Raw genomic sequence first — 16,730 nt, 5'->3', positions numbered from 1 at the left:
TTTAAAGGGTAGGTGCAGCCTCTGGTTTTTCTTTTTTGTCCAAAATAGCTGATATCATTTAGAAATTGTTGTCTTATTTAGAAATTTAGAAATACTTGCAGCCCAAAAATTATCATTTTATTATTGTCTTATTTATCTTTTTTAGTGAGGAAGAGAGAGAGACATTCAATTCAATGCTAGCTCTGATGTCTCAGCCTCAGCACAAAAATAATTAATTAAATAAACAAAAACAAAACCAAACAAAAAAAGTGTGAATTCTCTTTTGGATTCTCCGATTTCGATCCTACCTTAGATTACTCGAAAAATCTCTCCGATCGGGTACGTATCATTGTCAGTTTCGTATCCGATGATTATTGAGGATCTTATGCTCTGTTTGATGTCAAAAACACAATCTCTGAGGATTTTTTTTTTGTTTTTTTATCACTTTTTCTGAGTATTGATATGAATTATAATTCATTTTGCTGTTTTCAATTTCCATTTTTGTCAATGGAATCTGCTCCTATGTTGTAATTACTGGATATATACGTTTCTGGGTAGTTGATTCATTCATTGCTTTTTTTTTTCTGAACCTTTTCAGGAAGTTTACTATTGTAGATTGCAGATTGCAGATTGCAATACTGAATTTCACAGGTGATTATTTTTCCAGTGCTTATATGCATGAAAATATGCAATGCCATATAATCTGGTGTTAGTATTACAAATTATATTCATTTAGATGAACAATGTTTTAAAATTTCATCTGTATTTTCCTCATCAATATCTTTTTCCATGTAGATACATCTATGTTACGCGCCATGAGTGTATGTAATGCATATTCTAATTCATGGAGCTTGATTTTTGAATAAGTAAATCATGGATGCTTGTGAATAGATGCTAGATAAATCTTGATAAGCATGTTCATAGGTTTTATGTTTTTACTCTTCTTTGATCTTTCTTATTTTAGTTTGCAGCTAAGATAGTTGTTTATTGGCAGTGGTAGCAGTCAGATGGCTCTTTCAGTTTCTGTTCAAGAAAAACGAAGCAGGAACAAGAGAAAATTCAGGTCTGATCCATTTTTAGGGGAGCCAAATAAGATTTTTCCGGCGCCTCAACACGAGAGCCTTTGCTATGAATTCTCTGCTGGGAAGTTTGAAATAGCCCCAGGTCATAGACAAGTTGCTGCTTGTGATCTGTGCAGTGTTAGCCTAGATCATCCTCATGGATTGAAGCTTGACCTTGGATTGTATGGTCCTGGAATTTCACCGGAGGCCTGGCCTCGTCAACCGAAGGAAGAGCTCGAGGCAAATGAATTCAATGATGCTGATTGGAGTGATCTAACAGAAGCCCAATTGGAAGAACTTGTCCTGAGTAGTTTGGACACCATTTTCAAGAGTGCAATAAAAAGAATTGTTGCGTGTGGCTACACTGAAGAAGTTACTATTAAGGCCATCTTAAGGTCCGGCACCTGTTATGGATGTAAAGATACTGTGTCTAATATAGTTGATAATACTTTAGCATTTCTTAGAAGTGGCCAAAGGATCGATTCTTCACCAGAGCACTATTTTGAAGATTTGATGCAACTTGAAAAGTATATATTGGCTGAATTGGTTTGTGTTCTTCGAGAGGTTAGGCCATTCTTCAGTACTGGGGATGCAATGTGGTGTTTGTTAATTTGCGACATGAATGTGTCACATGCTTGTGCAATGGATTATGACCCTTTAAGTAGTTTAGGAAGTGATGGCACTGCTGATGTCTCATCATCCAGCCTAGCAGCATTGCAATCAAACACGGAAACCCAATCTCTTGAATTAGGTCCTCCAAGTTCTTATAAATCAATTCCTGCACGTTCTCATAACCCTCAATCTAGGAAACCCTTCGTGGCAGGCGTGAACAACCCAAAAAAATCTCAAATTATTGGTGGACTCTTCCAGAATGGAGGCACTGTTTGTGGATCCAATTGTGCTAATAAATCAATTAGTACTGCTGGAACATCTCAATCTCCCCGGGTGGAAGAAAAATGTGGAACTGTTAGAAAGGTCCATTCTGGGAGCACCAAGCGGGACTACTCTCTTCGGCAGAAGTCATTTCATTTAGAAAAGAGTTATCGGACTTATGGACCTAAAGGGTCCTCAAGAGCTGGGAAGCTGAGTGGTTTAATCTTGGATAAAAAACTCAAATCTGTGTCGGAATCTTCTACCATAAACTTAAAGAGTGCATCCTTACAGATAAATAAAGCAATGGGAGTTGATGTGGCTCAAGACAATCTTAATGCTAATTTCTTATCTAATGTCGGACCATCAACCCTCACTGCATTTAGCCAGGATTCTGCTGGTTCTAATTCTAAATCAGCCAATACTTCGTATGCAGTATATGCAGCAAATACTTTACCTGTATTCAGTGCCTCAAGTTCATTACCAGCTACAGATACAGATCTTTCTCTTTCATTGCCTTCAAAAAACAAATCTTCTACACAACCTTTCGGCTGCAACAATGCGGCACCTAATAGTGTTAAAATGGGGATAACATGTGACAAGTCCCTGGGGAAGCGGACACCCCAAGATGGAAAGGATGAGATGATTTTGAAGCTGGTTCCAAAGGTCCGGGAGCTGAAAAATCAGCTTCAAGAATGGACTGAGTGGACCAATCAGAAGATAATGCAGGCTGCTCGTCGACTGAGTAAGGACAAGGCGGAGCTTCAGACACTAAGGCAAGAGAAAGAGGAAGTTGAACGTCTTAAGAAAGAGAAGCAATCTCTCGAGGAAAATACCATGAAGAAGCTTTCTGAGATGGAAAGTGCCTTGTCTAAAGCTAGTGGGCAGGTTAAGAGAGCAAATGCTGCTGTCCGGAAACTTGAGGGGGAGAAGGCTGCACTGAGGAGAGAGATGGAGGCTGCTAAGCTACATGCTACGGAAACTGCCACAAGCTGTCAAGAGGTTTCAAGGAGAGAAAAGAAGACCCAAATGAAGTTTCAGTCATGGGAAAAACAGAAATCCTTGTTTCAGGGAGAGTTAATGATTGAAAAACAAAAATTGGCCCAGCTGCTACCAGAATTAGAGCAAGCTAGAATGCAACAGGAGCAATTTGAGGTATGCTATTTCAAGTTTATTCAACTTCTTTCTCATGTCTCTTTGTATCTTGTAAACATCCACCTTATACTAAACGACTATAATATGGCTGAGTTAGTAGTTTCATGGTGTACTTTTAGATGAAGGAAATTATGATTAATGAGTAGTTATCTGAAGTTAAAAAGATGTAGATCGGCCTATATTGATTAAATGATATAATTGTGTTGTATCAAAAACCATTTCTTAAGAAATTATTTGAATCTTTATATTTTTAACTGTTTCACTTAGATTTTTTTTCTTCCTTTTCCTATCTTAATTTTTGAGGTTACCTCAGTTATAACAAGTGCATTCATTGGCCTCCATTGACATTGATATCCACCTCATGATCTAGTTAGCAGAGAAACAGAAAGAGAGGTCTTATGAAAACTCCGACAACTTTTTTCATTCCTTGTTTGTTTTGTTTTGTTTGAAGGTGTTATCCATATATAGTAGTTACAACTCTCATCCTTGAACATTTGACATGATAAGGACAAACACATAAATATAGTTGTGAAGTAAACATGATAGAACAGGTTGGTACACAATCACATGCGCCACTCGTAAAATTCCGCAAATGCAACCATTCTTCTAAGTGCTAAATGAGATTTGTTATAGGGTCTGTTCTCATTGTAAAGGGAAATATCACAGGCTAGATGGCAGCAGGAAGCAAAGGCAAAAGAAGAACTTCTCAAACAGGCCAGTTCTATAAGAAAAGAAAGAGGACAAATTGAGGAATCTGGAAAATCCAAGGAGGGTATCATCAAATTGAAAGCAGAGAAGAATTGGCAAAAGTACAGAGATGATATCTGTAAACTTGAAAAAGAAATCTCCCAACTGAGACTGAAGAGTGATTCTTCAAAAATTGCAGCACTAAGGAAGGGCATTGATGGATGCTATGCCAGCAGATGCATGGACATGAAAAATGACACTTCTTTTATTTCAGAACTAGTCATTGGCTACTCGATGACTGGTGGTGTAAAACGAGAAAGGGAATGTGTGATGTGCCTTTCAGAGGAGATGTCTGTTGTATTCCTCCCATGTGCACATCAGGTTGTTTGCACAACATGCAATGAGCTCCATGAGAAACAAGGCATGCTAGATTGTCCTTCTTGTAGGAGCCCCATCAAGCAGCGTATTGCTGTACGTTTTCCATGTACTTAATTTAATTTTTTTCTTGAGTGAGTTGAGTGTTTTGAATAATAATGTCTATGTGACTCATGCAATGAATAATGCATTCAAATTGTGCATCTCAAAAGTTTGAGATACATTTGCTTTCAATACCAGGGTTGATTCTTCTGTGCACTTGCTGTCTTTTGAATATCTATAAAATAAAAGATAGACAAAATGTTTCACTTAATATTGTTCATGTGAGAGTATGCTTGATTTTTCAACCATTAGCCCATTCAACCATATTTTGTTTATTGAAGGGCGGACATATATTAATAAATATATTTATTAAAATAAATTTAAACTAAAAAATGAAATATTTATTGTGGTATAATTTTTTTGTAGTACAAATTTGGTGCTATTTTTTTTTCTCTTATGAACCCATTGAAAGTATTTTTGATTTTTCAACATCTATGTTATGAATTTGTCTAATTAAAAGCTTTGTTTGTAAATTAATTCCAACACATAAGGGGCATATTATGAATAGCATTTATAGTAAAAACATTCCCTAAAAAAACTTTATTCATGGTGAAACAGGTTTGAACATGATACACAATAGAACTACCATTACTATTTACTTTATACCTGTTCATATTTTGTTGTCATTTTATTTGTGCGCTCATAATATGTTGGTGGTTAATAAAATGTAATTGGTATTCTTATTATGATAGTATTATTATGTATGTTAAAGTATTGACTGTCTTTTTATTCTTAGTAAAAGAAGTATTATATGAAATTCAAATATGTTAAAAAATGAAAAATGAAACAAATCTAATATATATATATATATATATAATAAAAATACTTAATTAAAATTAAATGTAAGATAAATAAATTATTTTAATAATAACAATACTATAATATGTATATATGATGTTGATATTATTAAATTTTAATGGTATACTAAATTTTTTGTTATTAAGATAATGAGTTGTAATTTTGATGAGTTATATAGAAATACTAAAGGTATTTGAAGAGTGGAGACAATGTTGATTGACACCACACTTAAAAAATTGATACGATAAAAAATATATTAAGTGGAGTGATTGAAGTGTCAGCGTAATAGTACGCGCTTCAAAAGTTATGTACTATAATAGAAGTGTGGAAAAGTGAATTAAATAGATGTGGTAAAACAAAGATCAGAAGGTTTTTTTTCTTCTTAAAATCAAAGATCAGAAGGTGAAAACACTACCAGAAATTCGCTGTTTAGTGACTGATTTAGTGACCGAATTAATTCGGTCACAGTTGTGACCGATTTTGTAACCCAATTAAGGTTTTTTTTCACTACCTCCAAATATGAACGATTAGTGACTGATTTTGTAACGGAAAAGTTTGTGACGGACTATTTCGTCGCTATTTTAAGTAATTCATCAATTGATAATTCGTCGCTATTTTTGTGACCAACTTTTCCGTCACAAATTCACGTTAAAATTCTTTGTAAAATTAGAATATAATACAAAAGTCTCTCAATTGGGGATTCGATCCTTGGCCTCCTTTGAATAGGTGTACTAACCTTGCTTCCACTTGCCAACTGGACTGAAATCTCTTCTAACCTGTGTAACGCGTTTGTTTTTGTTAAGTGTTTTATAAAACACTGGAAACAAAATCCTCAATCTTACTAAACACTCGAACCTTGATAGTTTCTTTCTCAGTACATCTTCGACTCTTTCTCTCAAACTCAACGATGTCGCTCCTTTGCTCTCCGTCGCGGCTGCACCGTCCTCCGTCGAATGGAGGAGGGGAGATGGTTCGGATCTGGGTGGCTCGCTGGAGGTTCTGGGTTCGTGGGGTTGTTCTGGAAGGGTTCTAGTGCCGAGGAAGGGAGGATCGTGGTGGTTCGTGGCTGGTTGGGTTTGGTTGTTAGTTAGGTGGTGCGGTGGTGTGGTGGGTAGTCTCTCTTCCAGTTCACAACTCTGCATCTGAGTTATGGAACCAGTTGCAGCAAAATGTCTCTAAGCATTCCTTCGATACCCCTCTTTACAGAGTAACCAACTACCTCATCTTCTTCTTCTTCAATTCACTACTTTTATTGATTCACAATTTCACATTGATTTCGCAGTTCAACGTCCCCAATCTCCGGGTCGGAACCCTAGACTCTCTCAGCGATGATCTCGCCGAAGTAAGTCCCCCTTTTCCCCCTTCTCGATTTCGTCGGAACCCCACCATGTCTCCGTTGAAGGAGATCGTGGATGGTATACAAAAATCTCATGGTTTTTATTTTGTTTTCCACCCTTGAATCTAGTTAGATTTAGGAGATGTGTAGTTAGTTAGTTTTGAGCATAGTATAAGTCTTTGTTATTCATGGTCTGTGTAGTGATAAATCATTGCTTTATAGTGATATAGCAGCTCTATCACCCAGCTATATGTGATTTGATTAAGTGATGCAGAGTTGAATACTCAGTTTGTGGAGTTTTTATGTTTATTTAGTTTAATGGGTTTGGGGGAGGAGAAGAATGAGGCTAAGTGGAGATTATAAAATTGAGAATAAATTTTTTTCCCTTAACCCACTGAATTGATTATAGTCAAATTTCACGTATTTATGTCACCTGCAATGGTTCTCTTGCTGCTCTCCCCCCTTTGTGTCTCCTTTCTTCATTAACAGATCAAAAGACCTTTCTTTCCGGCAGGGGGAGAGGGGCAGGGGGTTGTTAAAAGATCTTATGTGTAATTTTAGGAAGGTCTTACAAGTTAAAATGGTTTCCCCTTATCCCTGATTATATATATTTTTTTTTGCAAGAGAAATGCCTTTCCATTTTATATATTACATTATTCTTATCTGTTGATGCTGATCATCATGAGAGCAGCATCAATAATACAGGGTAAATAATATATACAGTAATATACAGTCATTTGCAACAAATTATAGGATCCAGAAGGAATGAGATATACAAATTTGGAAGAATCAACTTCATAAATTTTCCTGCTGTGTTAAGAATGTAATGTAACTCCTCTTTCCCTGCTCAGAATAACCTTATCTAGACTACATTTGTTGACAGTGAAACGATATTTATGTAGAAGCTGTTGCTGGAACACGAAGTACTTGTTGCAGAAAGCGTGCTGCAAGACGCTGAGTGATGCCACCCATAACACTCCCCCCAAGTCTTCGTGCCTTAGGTTGCTGAAGGACCTGTAGTATAGGTAGCAAAAGTGCTGGATCAAAATCATTAGAGGACTGCAGAAGTCTCCATATCCTGAATACTTGATCTCTAAGCTCTATCATGTATTGTAATTCAGCTTCTGACATCATAAGGGGTGCATTCGCATTGCCATTGAAAACAAGAGTCCTTATAAAATCAGGAACTGACTTGAATGAATCAGAAATTGTGCTAAGAGTAAAAGCTTCAGTGACACGAACAACCTCTTTGATAACAAGAGTCCTGAGCACTTCTCCATCAGAACTCAATAATACCTTTAGGACAGGTTGTAAAGATTCTTTAGCAGAGAAATCTCGGTCCACTCTCCCCTGAACAAGAAGCTCTGATTATATATTTTGCTCTTTTCTGAGGAATATAGTAAATAATAACATCTCTACTTTTTTGCATGATATGGATTGAATTTTCTGTTTGACCCTTAAAATACCAGCAAGTTGTTGGGAGGGAGTGTATCTAAATCAGTCCCCAAAAACCTTGTTTCTTCTTATTTCATTTATGATTTTTGTAGCCATCATGCCTTCTATCCTAAAACTCTTCTCTCTTTGTCTACTTGTAGGCTTACCAAATATTGCAGTATGTGGAATCATATCAGAAAGAAAATAGGTTCAAATCCATGTCTATTGTACTCTTAGTGAGTTTATTGTTTGAATTACTAGTGATATTTGAATTTCTACTGGAATCAGATGTCCTTATAGTTTGAACTCCATGTTTCAATATAATGCAGTGACTGGAATGGAAGCAAGCTTGGACATGTTTACAAGTTTCTTAGGTCCCAGAGGTTTGATTCATCCTATGATATTGCTAATAAATACATTGACAGTTATGCAGATGCTCACAAGGTAAATTATCTCACATTCTCACTAGTAGATAAAATTGTACGTATGCTTTGCTTTCAAATTATTAAAAGCACAAGGTTAACTGATTTTTATTTTCCATGGATTTTTATTTTCCTAAATCTGCAGTAGGTTAGTCATCAAAATCCTAGAGGAAATATCTGTGGTGTTGACTTCATTTGTATTTTCAATCCTAACCAAGCACTCAAACCCTTGAAGACAAGCTGGGCTGAAGCTGTTTTAACAATAATAAAGGTGAGTGTTTTCTGTTGTCTTATACCTCTAGAAATAGGTAATTAAAGTTGTTGTAAAACTGTTTGAAGTAAGTTATTTCATCCAAAGCAAGCAAATTTAAGGTATTTTGTTTCCTTTTTATTGATACTGTTATGGATGCTGTTGGAAACTAACGTTTTCTAGTTAAAGATTATAATAGGTCTTGGTTTGGTTTGCTTTTGATATAGATGTACAACAGGGGTGATCATGGAGCTTGGCATTTGGAGCATACCAGTTAGGTTTCTAGCTATATTTTGTAGATTAATTTAGTTCTATCACATACTTTCTACAAGACATAATTTCATGAGATAGTCTTTGAATAACAGGAAAGATTGGTTTGAGTTTGATCCTTGAAAGGTATTATACTATTATGTGTAGGTGCTTAGATAATTCATGAATTGTATCATGTCTATGTGCTTAGATAAGTTGTTGGACCTAAAATGATAGTGTGTATTAGATTTGATATCATCAATGCTACTGAACTAGCCGGCTAATACTAGACTGCATGCCATGTTGGAAACAACAAAAAAATTATATCTATTACGACGGTTTTATGTGCAACCGTGGTAGTAGAGGATGGAACAAATTCAGTCACTAAATCAGTCACTAAATCGGTCACTAAATCGGTTACTAATTCAGTCACTAATTCGGTCACTAAAACGGTTGCAAAATCAGTCGCTAAATTCGGTCACTAAATCAGTCGCTAATTCGGTCACTAAATCGGTCGCTAAATTCAGTCACTAATTTGGTCACTATTTCGGTCACTAACCGTAGCGACCAACGTTTTAACCACTGGTATAATTCGGTTACTAAATCGGTCACTAAATATTTTAGTGACCGATTTTACCCATTTAGTGACCGATTTTGCGGTCACTACAAGACTGTTTTCTTGTAGTGAAAGTAGGTTTAAGCACCTTATTTGTTATTTAATTAAATGTACTAGTATACTAATTTATTATTACTTGTTCGATCATGGTTCAAATTATAAACAAGTGTCTTCACAATAAATTAAACTGATTTTTAAAATATTGCAAGAAATAGCAATAAATGTTAAATTCAAAACACTACAACAAAGCATTATAAATATCATAAAATCTTATTTTGGGATACTAGCTAGACAGCTAGTGTCTTTACTCTTTAGAGAAGACATATCGGATTTGCTTTTGGGTATACTAGTAACAAACACTACTGGTTGGATATGTTATATGTTTGGTTGAAGAGAAAAAGTTTGATGCACTTTTTTTACACCGTCAACCAATCAGATTTCAAGGATGTGAGAAAATCTCTCTTTTCATTTAATTTCTTTAATTGACATGTCAAATCCTTGAAATCTGATTGGTTGATGGTGTAAAAAAACTTTACACCGTCGGTGCATCAAAATTAAACTCTTGGTTGAATTGATTTTTCTATTCCCATTTACATATATTTCTCTCATCCCATTCAATGTTTATTTTTTTCTACTTAATTTATTTGCTCTTTATTTTTCATCATTTAAATAAGTTAACCTATCAACTTACAACAAAAGAGGAGGAGTGAATTTTGCCGTGCTATTTTTAGAATATGATAGATCCACATTCCTTATTTTTTAACTTGAGTTAAGATTGTTTATATAAATAATGTATTTCAGTGATTATATCACGAAATATTTATATATATGAAGATATTTAGGTGTCTATATTCTTTGGTACATTAAAAAAAGAAATTGCATTATTCAGTGAATGATTTATGGACCTTTCATCTCTCAATTCATATGTTTCCAGCTCTTACCACTTAAGGTATCATTAGATCACATTTAAGCGTCTATATATCAATCATGAAAGATTTAATGTAAGTTATTTTATTAAATTTTTTCAGGTTAAATTAATGTTTATTAATCAATTTTTTTTCTCCATACACACATTTTTATGTGATTGAAATAAATAAAGGGAGATAAGATTCCGAAAATGATGGAGGTAATAGTTGCTGTTTCATAGTATGTCTTTGGCTTAGCCACTTGACTCTCATGGGTTCTCATAACACTTTTCAGTCACCATCATTAATATTGTCTCGAATTACATCATCATTCATATTGTCGACCACAAAAAATAAAAAAGTAAGACCTTGTAATTAAATGGTTCAATTATTCATTTAAATTGAATATTTTGTCATGTAATTGTCCACGTACCAAACATATGACTAGAAAACCTTGTAAGTCATCAATATAGCATAATTAGTATATAGTTGAATTTTTTAAATATTTAGTTTAGAGTTTGATCGCTGAATAGTTTCTAAAAACAGTTTTTTAATTTTTGATAAACATTTTTAAAATAAGTTTTCAAATATAAAAAACAAAAACCGCAATCATATCTTAAATATTAATGACTCACCTAAAACTACGATGATTTAGCTTAAATTTTCTATGGGTCATTTCGACAAGTCCCTCAAATATATAAAATTGTCACAAGTTTGTATATTTTAATAACTAGTTAATTAGTGATTTTTTTTCGAATAATATGATAAAACTTGACTATTGGAGTGAGTAATTTAATAATAGTAATTGTCAAATAATCATTTACCCCAAAAGTTTAAGTTGTTAGGTAATGGTTAAATCAATGGTTTTATATTATATTCTAACATGCTCCCTCACGCAAAAGTCATTTGGGCTTGAAGCGTTGATAATGCACAGGTTCACCTACCATGTGCTTAAATTTCACTTTTTAATTAGAAAGTGAGGGGAGCAATGATCGAGCTCTAGACCGCTAAGTCATAGAGACTCTGATACCATATTAAACAACCTCTTATCCCAAAAACTTAAGTTTGTTGGGTAAAAGTCACATCAATGATTTTATATGAATAATTATAACTTCACACCTAAAAAATGAGGTGTGGAGATGTGGAGGAAGAGAGAGATAGGAAGAAAGGAGAGAGAAAGTAAAGATGTGATAGATGATTTGATTGATAGAGAAAAGAGAAATAGATAGAAATAAAGGTGAAAAAAAAGTGGAGATGTGTGTATATATCATTACTCATTTTATATTATATTCTAGCAGTAATATTTGAATCACCCTAAATCGTGACACATGTATATATCTTTTAGGGGCTAACTAAAGGATATGATTTAGTCTGGAAAAAAAATCACTTAATCTATAGAAGATAGTATGTGTGCTACAATCTCTTTGGTTACAAGAGGAAAAATTATTTTTAATCTAATTATTTCTAGCTACGACGGTTAGTGAATGTCGTTTTTTAATTTCTGATTTTGATATTTTTACTTTATCTTTTGTAAGACGTTTTGGTAACGCAGTAGCTGAGTGTTTGGCTAGGAACGCTTCTACTTACGCTGATATGGTGTGAGTGGAAGAAGTTTCGGATTGTGCTTTCCATGTGGTGGCTCGGGATGTTTTGGCTTCTATGCCTCTTGATGCTTAATTATATATGATCAGTTTCAAAAAAAAAAATTATAAAGATTAAATATCATTAGGCTTATTAAATACTCACAGGTTCCTAGTTATAATATTTTTTAGAATTTTTTTGTGTTACTTTATATAAAACTCCCTACTAAATTTTAAAAACATTTATTAGTCATTTTTATATGCATCCTTTTATTTATTAATCTTTTGTGATTTCAAAATTTGATTAGTACTAGTAATTAATTAAGCTTTTCAAAAAAAAATAGTAATTAATCTTTCTCAACACTATCTATTATAAATTTTCTTAAACAAATATATTAATTAACCTTATTACATGTTTATTAGTAAATGTAACTATCTTGATAAATTCTTATAATTCGAAACGGATAAGTATGAAATACGTAGCTAAACATTTAATTTGGTTTTGGAATGAATGTGCATCTTTATCCGATGTTAGGTATATGTCAATTGAACCCGAATATAGATACACATAAAAGTTATCCAAGAATGGGAATGGTAAGGTATTTACTCATCAAATATAATTATCCGTAAAATTTATAGGTATGGACCATGCCCTTACCATATTCATCCCCATGCTATATTATTACCCTGCTTTATGAACTTGAGATAAAAATGAGAGAGCTATTAATTCGACATGAATATATTTTTTTTTATTCATCGGAAAACAATTCGACATGAATATTCATGGCTCAAACATAATTAGGGAAAAAACAAAGAAAAAATGTTTGCCTATAAAAAGTAAGTCATGTTATCGACAGTGGTAAATAATCTCGTCTAAACTAGGCCCTGACAATATTAAATTAATAAGTACACTATATGATATAATTAAAAAGACTAAAACTTAGATCATTTAAAAACTTTTTGAATTTGATAGGATGCCCAATTTTAAAAAATAAATTGTAAGTTTGTAACCTCTAGAGTTTGACCCTTAAATTTTTCCCTCCTTATTTCATATGTCCCCAACTTTTACCATTTAAACTATCTTCAAATATAATCATATAAATTTATTTTATTATTATTGTTAAATTATACTTTTATTATAACATCTTGAAATGATAAATTTCCGATGGAACGAAAAAAAACATCTTGAAATGATATATACTTAATAATTTATTTGTAGATTTAAACATGTTAGCCTATACAATGATTTGAGTTTAAATATGTTTTGGGTTTTTTTATTTTAATTCTCTACTAGTGTTTTTTACCCGCGCGTTGCACGGGGAATACATCTATTATATTTGATAGGTCAATTAATACCTTGATCATTAAAAATATAATAAACAGCTGATGAAATAGAAGAGTATGAAATGATGAGCAAAGTGGACAAAAAGTCTTAAATTAAAACTCTTGTTGCATAGATTGAACTTCGTACAATTGAATAACTAATAAAAAAATTGGTTAACCAAATCTCAAATTATGCAAAACATATTAGGGGATGTGGTTTAATGATGGCTAATAAACAATAGCTGATTTAATCTACAATGAAAAAAAGAGAAAAGATTCTTTATGTACGTGATTATGCGAGTTCATTTTTTACACAATAAAATAAACTAAGTTTGACCCATATCAACATGAAGTCGTTTCACATTCTTCATGAGCCTAAAGAGAATAACACAAATTATAGATATGTATAATCACCAATAAAGCATTCAGAACACATTTTAATCTTAGAAAAAAAAGAATGTACCGCGAAATTTGTTATTGTATTTCATACATTAATTAATACTTAATGAATGTACTTTCTTGTTAAAATATATTTCTTCCCGTAGGAGAATTTAAGTCCTATAATAATTTGTACAAAAAAAATTAAAGTGGACTATATTATTATGTAGTAAAAAATTAACATCAAACTATATTATATTATGTTTTTCTTGTAACAAAAAAAAAATTCCGATGAAATCTTATTAACATTTATTTTTATGTAGAAGTATTTTCATGTAAAATATTCTTCCTATATATAAAAGATTTTAGGCTCTTTCTAATACATTTAGATTCAGCTTCTCCTTACTCTCAGGATGCCTGAAAGTCTTTTCTCAAGTCTATCTGGTGGGTAATATCGATGAAGATGATGACACCCACCATACCTTGCTTGCTTCAAGGTCGATCTCTTGTATCCTCCTCCTGCCGAAGACTTTAAGAGTAAACCTTGCCATTCCAACTTTCATCGATCGAGTTTCAGTTGTTTTTTCTGTTGATCCAGGTGAGAAAGCTTACTAAGGCAACCTCTGCTTTTGTCTATCTCCCAATATAAGAAGCATGTTGCTTTGCTCTTATAGTAGTACTAATGGGCGTACTTTAGAACAAATTTCTAGCGAAGGTCTTTACAGTTTGGAACTGAAAGGTTTGGTTCATTAATAATATCTAGTAGTTTCATCATGTTATTCTGCTTTTGAGCTTGTTGTACTTACCAGAGCATTTCTGCGATAAAAAAATTCAGAATAGTAAAGTAGTCGTAGTATGCTCCCTTTACTTGCTCTAGTGCTCAAGTGATAGCTGAGTGCATACTGTTTGCATCTGAATTATATATAAAAGACTCTTAAAAACAACTACTTAATTCTTCATTACAAAGAATATACATTACATCAGAACCTAATTATTATTTGTCAGTGACATAAGTGTCGAAAATAATAGTAATGGAAATTTCGAATGGTGTGGATAAGGGTTAAAAGTCCAATCTCATAAGAAAGAAAAATCTCCATTTACATCAAAATCTCTCTCAGATTTCTCTACCTCACTATCACCACCATTTTTCTTATAAATTATCCACAAACACACTCACAAATTCCACACAGTACCTAACATCATATGCAAATTTTATTTTCACTGCAACCAGAGTCTGTTCTCTGGCATAAAAAAGCACTTCATAAAGTAAGAACGTATCACATTTTGAATTTAAATCATTAAAATATTTATTTCTAATTAAAAAATCAAATGAAACTTGCTTCCAAATCAGCAGCAACCCTAGGTCCTATTCCTGATTGTTGTCCAACTTTAACATGAATTAATATGAACTCATGCTAATTCAAATGAAACTTGCTTCCTAATCAGCAGCTTCCAGCCGTATCTGCATTCTAAGTAACAGAAAATCAAGAACTCATGAAGTGAGATTGATAGACATGTTAGAGTAGGATAGACTAAAGACCACCAAACATAATAGCAATATGTGCAACATCAATCTAGCTATGATAGTGCAAAGATAACAATCAAATTTGCAGACAGATATGAAAGCCAAAGAATGAATTGAAGCCACTTTTTGGCTATGACCTTCCAGTGGTTTCCATAACCAATCAGATCTATTTGTAAGGGGAAACTAATCACATGCTACTAAAGAAGATGAATGGAAGAAAACCCCTCTAGAAATTTTAGACCCATTATATTTGTTGAACGGCTAAAACAACTCTTTGCTTTATGTAGCACTGTTGTTGAAAGTACAAAAACCAAATCAAAAACATATGCTGATACTAAATCGTAATGTGATAGTTACACACTCATGCAAGCAAGACTTCCAATCACACTAAAGTTTGATTAATTGAACCATAGTAGAACAATGATTAATTATAAAATCTAATATTGCCTTCGAAAAGTGACTTTTAATATATATAATGATGATAGATAGATGTAGAATTGATGAACTAAGTCAGTAAAACTATATATGCATCACAGTAGTGCAACACCAAACACACATCTCTATCTCTTATCTGGTGAATATATACATATGCATCACAGTAGTGCAACACCAAACACACATCTCTATCTCTTATCTGGTGAATATACACATATAATGGACTGAGAAAAACCTCCATGAGTACTGGTCTCACATGTTTCGTGGCTTACTTGAAATGAGAGCAAGATAAGATCTTGAGTCATCAATCATGTTTCATCTTCAACTAGCTGAGAATCAGAGAGTGTAGTCAGAAAGAGGTATGCACCTCATTGTCGTTCTGTACCTACGGATAAATTCATGTCAAATGTTTCCAGGGAAGCCAAGGAAATCAATTTATTGTTAGAACATTGGTTTAGGCGTTTAGCATATTAGAAAGGATAGCACCAGTTTTAAAAGTCTAACCTCAATAGTATAGCTTGAGCGAACAAAGATAAGCAGTAAAATCTCATCCATGATATGTAGTTCTGTAGTTGTAACGGCAAGCACAAACAATAATAATTAATTTCCTCGGTGCAAGAAGCAGGCAAAAAGAAAAAATTACCAAATAAAAAAGTTGCAAGGAAAAAAATCTACAACTTCTCCTTTCTCTCCCCTCAATTCTTTCACTCCCTCAATCCACTTCACCGACAATGATTAGGTTAATCAAAACATACACAGATCAATGTTTCACCTCCTATAACATAAGACACAAATTTTAGATGCCAATTAAGAAAAACGAATAAAATAGAATCACATACAAATGAGAATTAGAAAACATAAAAAACAAATCAAAATATTGCAAAATTCCATATAGAATATAAAATGGACTCACCATCCATGGCTTCCAAAGAATCTCTTTTGGTGGAATATCTATAAAAAAAAACCTGAAGAAAAGAATTTGAAATTAGCATGGCAAGTGATGAACGAAATTGACCTTGAAGTCAAACATGAGTGAATGAAAGTTAAAGGTAAAGTAAAATAAAATTGAAAAAAACCATAACATATTATGCAAGCAAAGGAAGAAAATAATTTGAAACCTCCATCTGCAACCTTCCCAATCAGTCCAAGGCACCAAATCGGAGGGATGCGATTGCAAGTCGATGGTAAAGTGGTTCCGTTGAGAGATGACACGATTTTGTGGGGGTGGTTCCGTTCAGTGGAGAGATGAG

At 33.3% G+C, this 16,730-nt stretch overlaps 1 protein-coding gene and 1 long non-coding RNA gene across 9 annotated transcripts; both read left to right on the top strand.

Annotated features, from left to right (window-relative positions):
* Positions 1–153: 153 nt before the first annotated feature.
* Positions 154–4,385, top strand: LOC130711426 (putative E3 ubiquitin-protein ligase RF298). Of its 5 annotated transcripts, none has more exons than XM_057561036.1 (4): positions 154–318; positions 578–630; positions 974–3,065; positions 3,719–3,855. In XM_057561036.1, exons 3-4 carry the CDS (start codon positions 987–989, stop codon positions 3,734–3,736), a joined length of 2,097 nt encoding a protein of 698 aa, XP_057417019.1. In that variant the 5' UTR covers positions 154–318; positions 578–630; positions 974–986; the 3' UTR covers positions 3,737–3,855. The 5 variants fall into 5 exon arrangements, with proteins under 5 accessions (XP_057417019.1, XP_057417018.1, XP_057417016.1 ...); XM_057561035.1 differs by having other exon boundaries at positions 3,699–3,837; XM_057561033.1 differs by having other exon boundaries at positions 157–318; positions 944–3,065; positions 3,732–4,385.
* Positions 4,386–5,796: 1,411 nt separating this feature from the next.
* LOC130716235 (uncharacterized) lies at positions 5,797–8,831 on the top strand. 4 transcript variants are annotated; one of them, XR_009011900.1, is made up of 7 exons: positions 5,801–6,234; positions 6,310–6,369; positions 7,247–7,670; positions 7,959–8,033; positions 8,127–8,241; positions 8,365–8,490; positions 8,697–8,831. It is a non-coding gene; the product is annotated as an uncharacterized LOC130716235 (long non-coding RNA). The 4 variants fall into 4 exon arrangements; XR_009011899.1 differs by having other exon boundaries at positions 5,803–6,234; positions 7,959–8,005; XR_009011898.1 differs by having other exon boundaries at positions 5,797–6,234; positions 7,247–8,033.
* The last annotated feature ends 7,899 nt before the right edge of the window (positions 8,832–16,730 follow it).

The sequence above is a fragment of the Lotus japonicus genome, chromosome 4 (genome assembly GCF_012489685.1).
Source record: "Lotus japonicus ecotype B-129 chromosome 4, LjGifu_v1.2".
Classification (NCBI taxonomy): domain Eukaryota; kingdom Viridiplantae; phylum Streptophyta; class Magnoliopsida; order Fabales; family Fabaceae; genus Lotus; species Lotus japonicus.
This window is presented reverse-complemented; position numbering and strand designations above follow the sequence as displayed.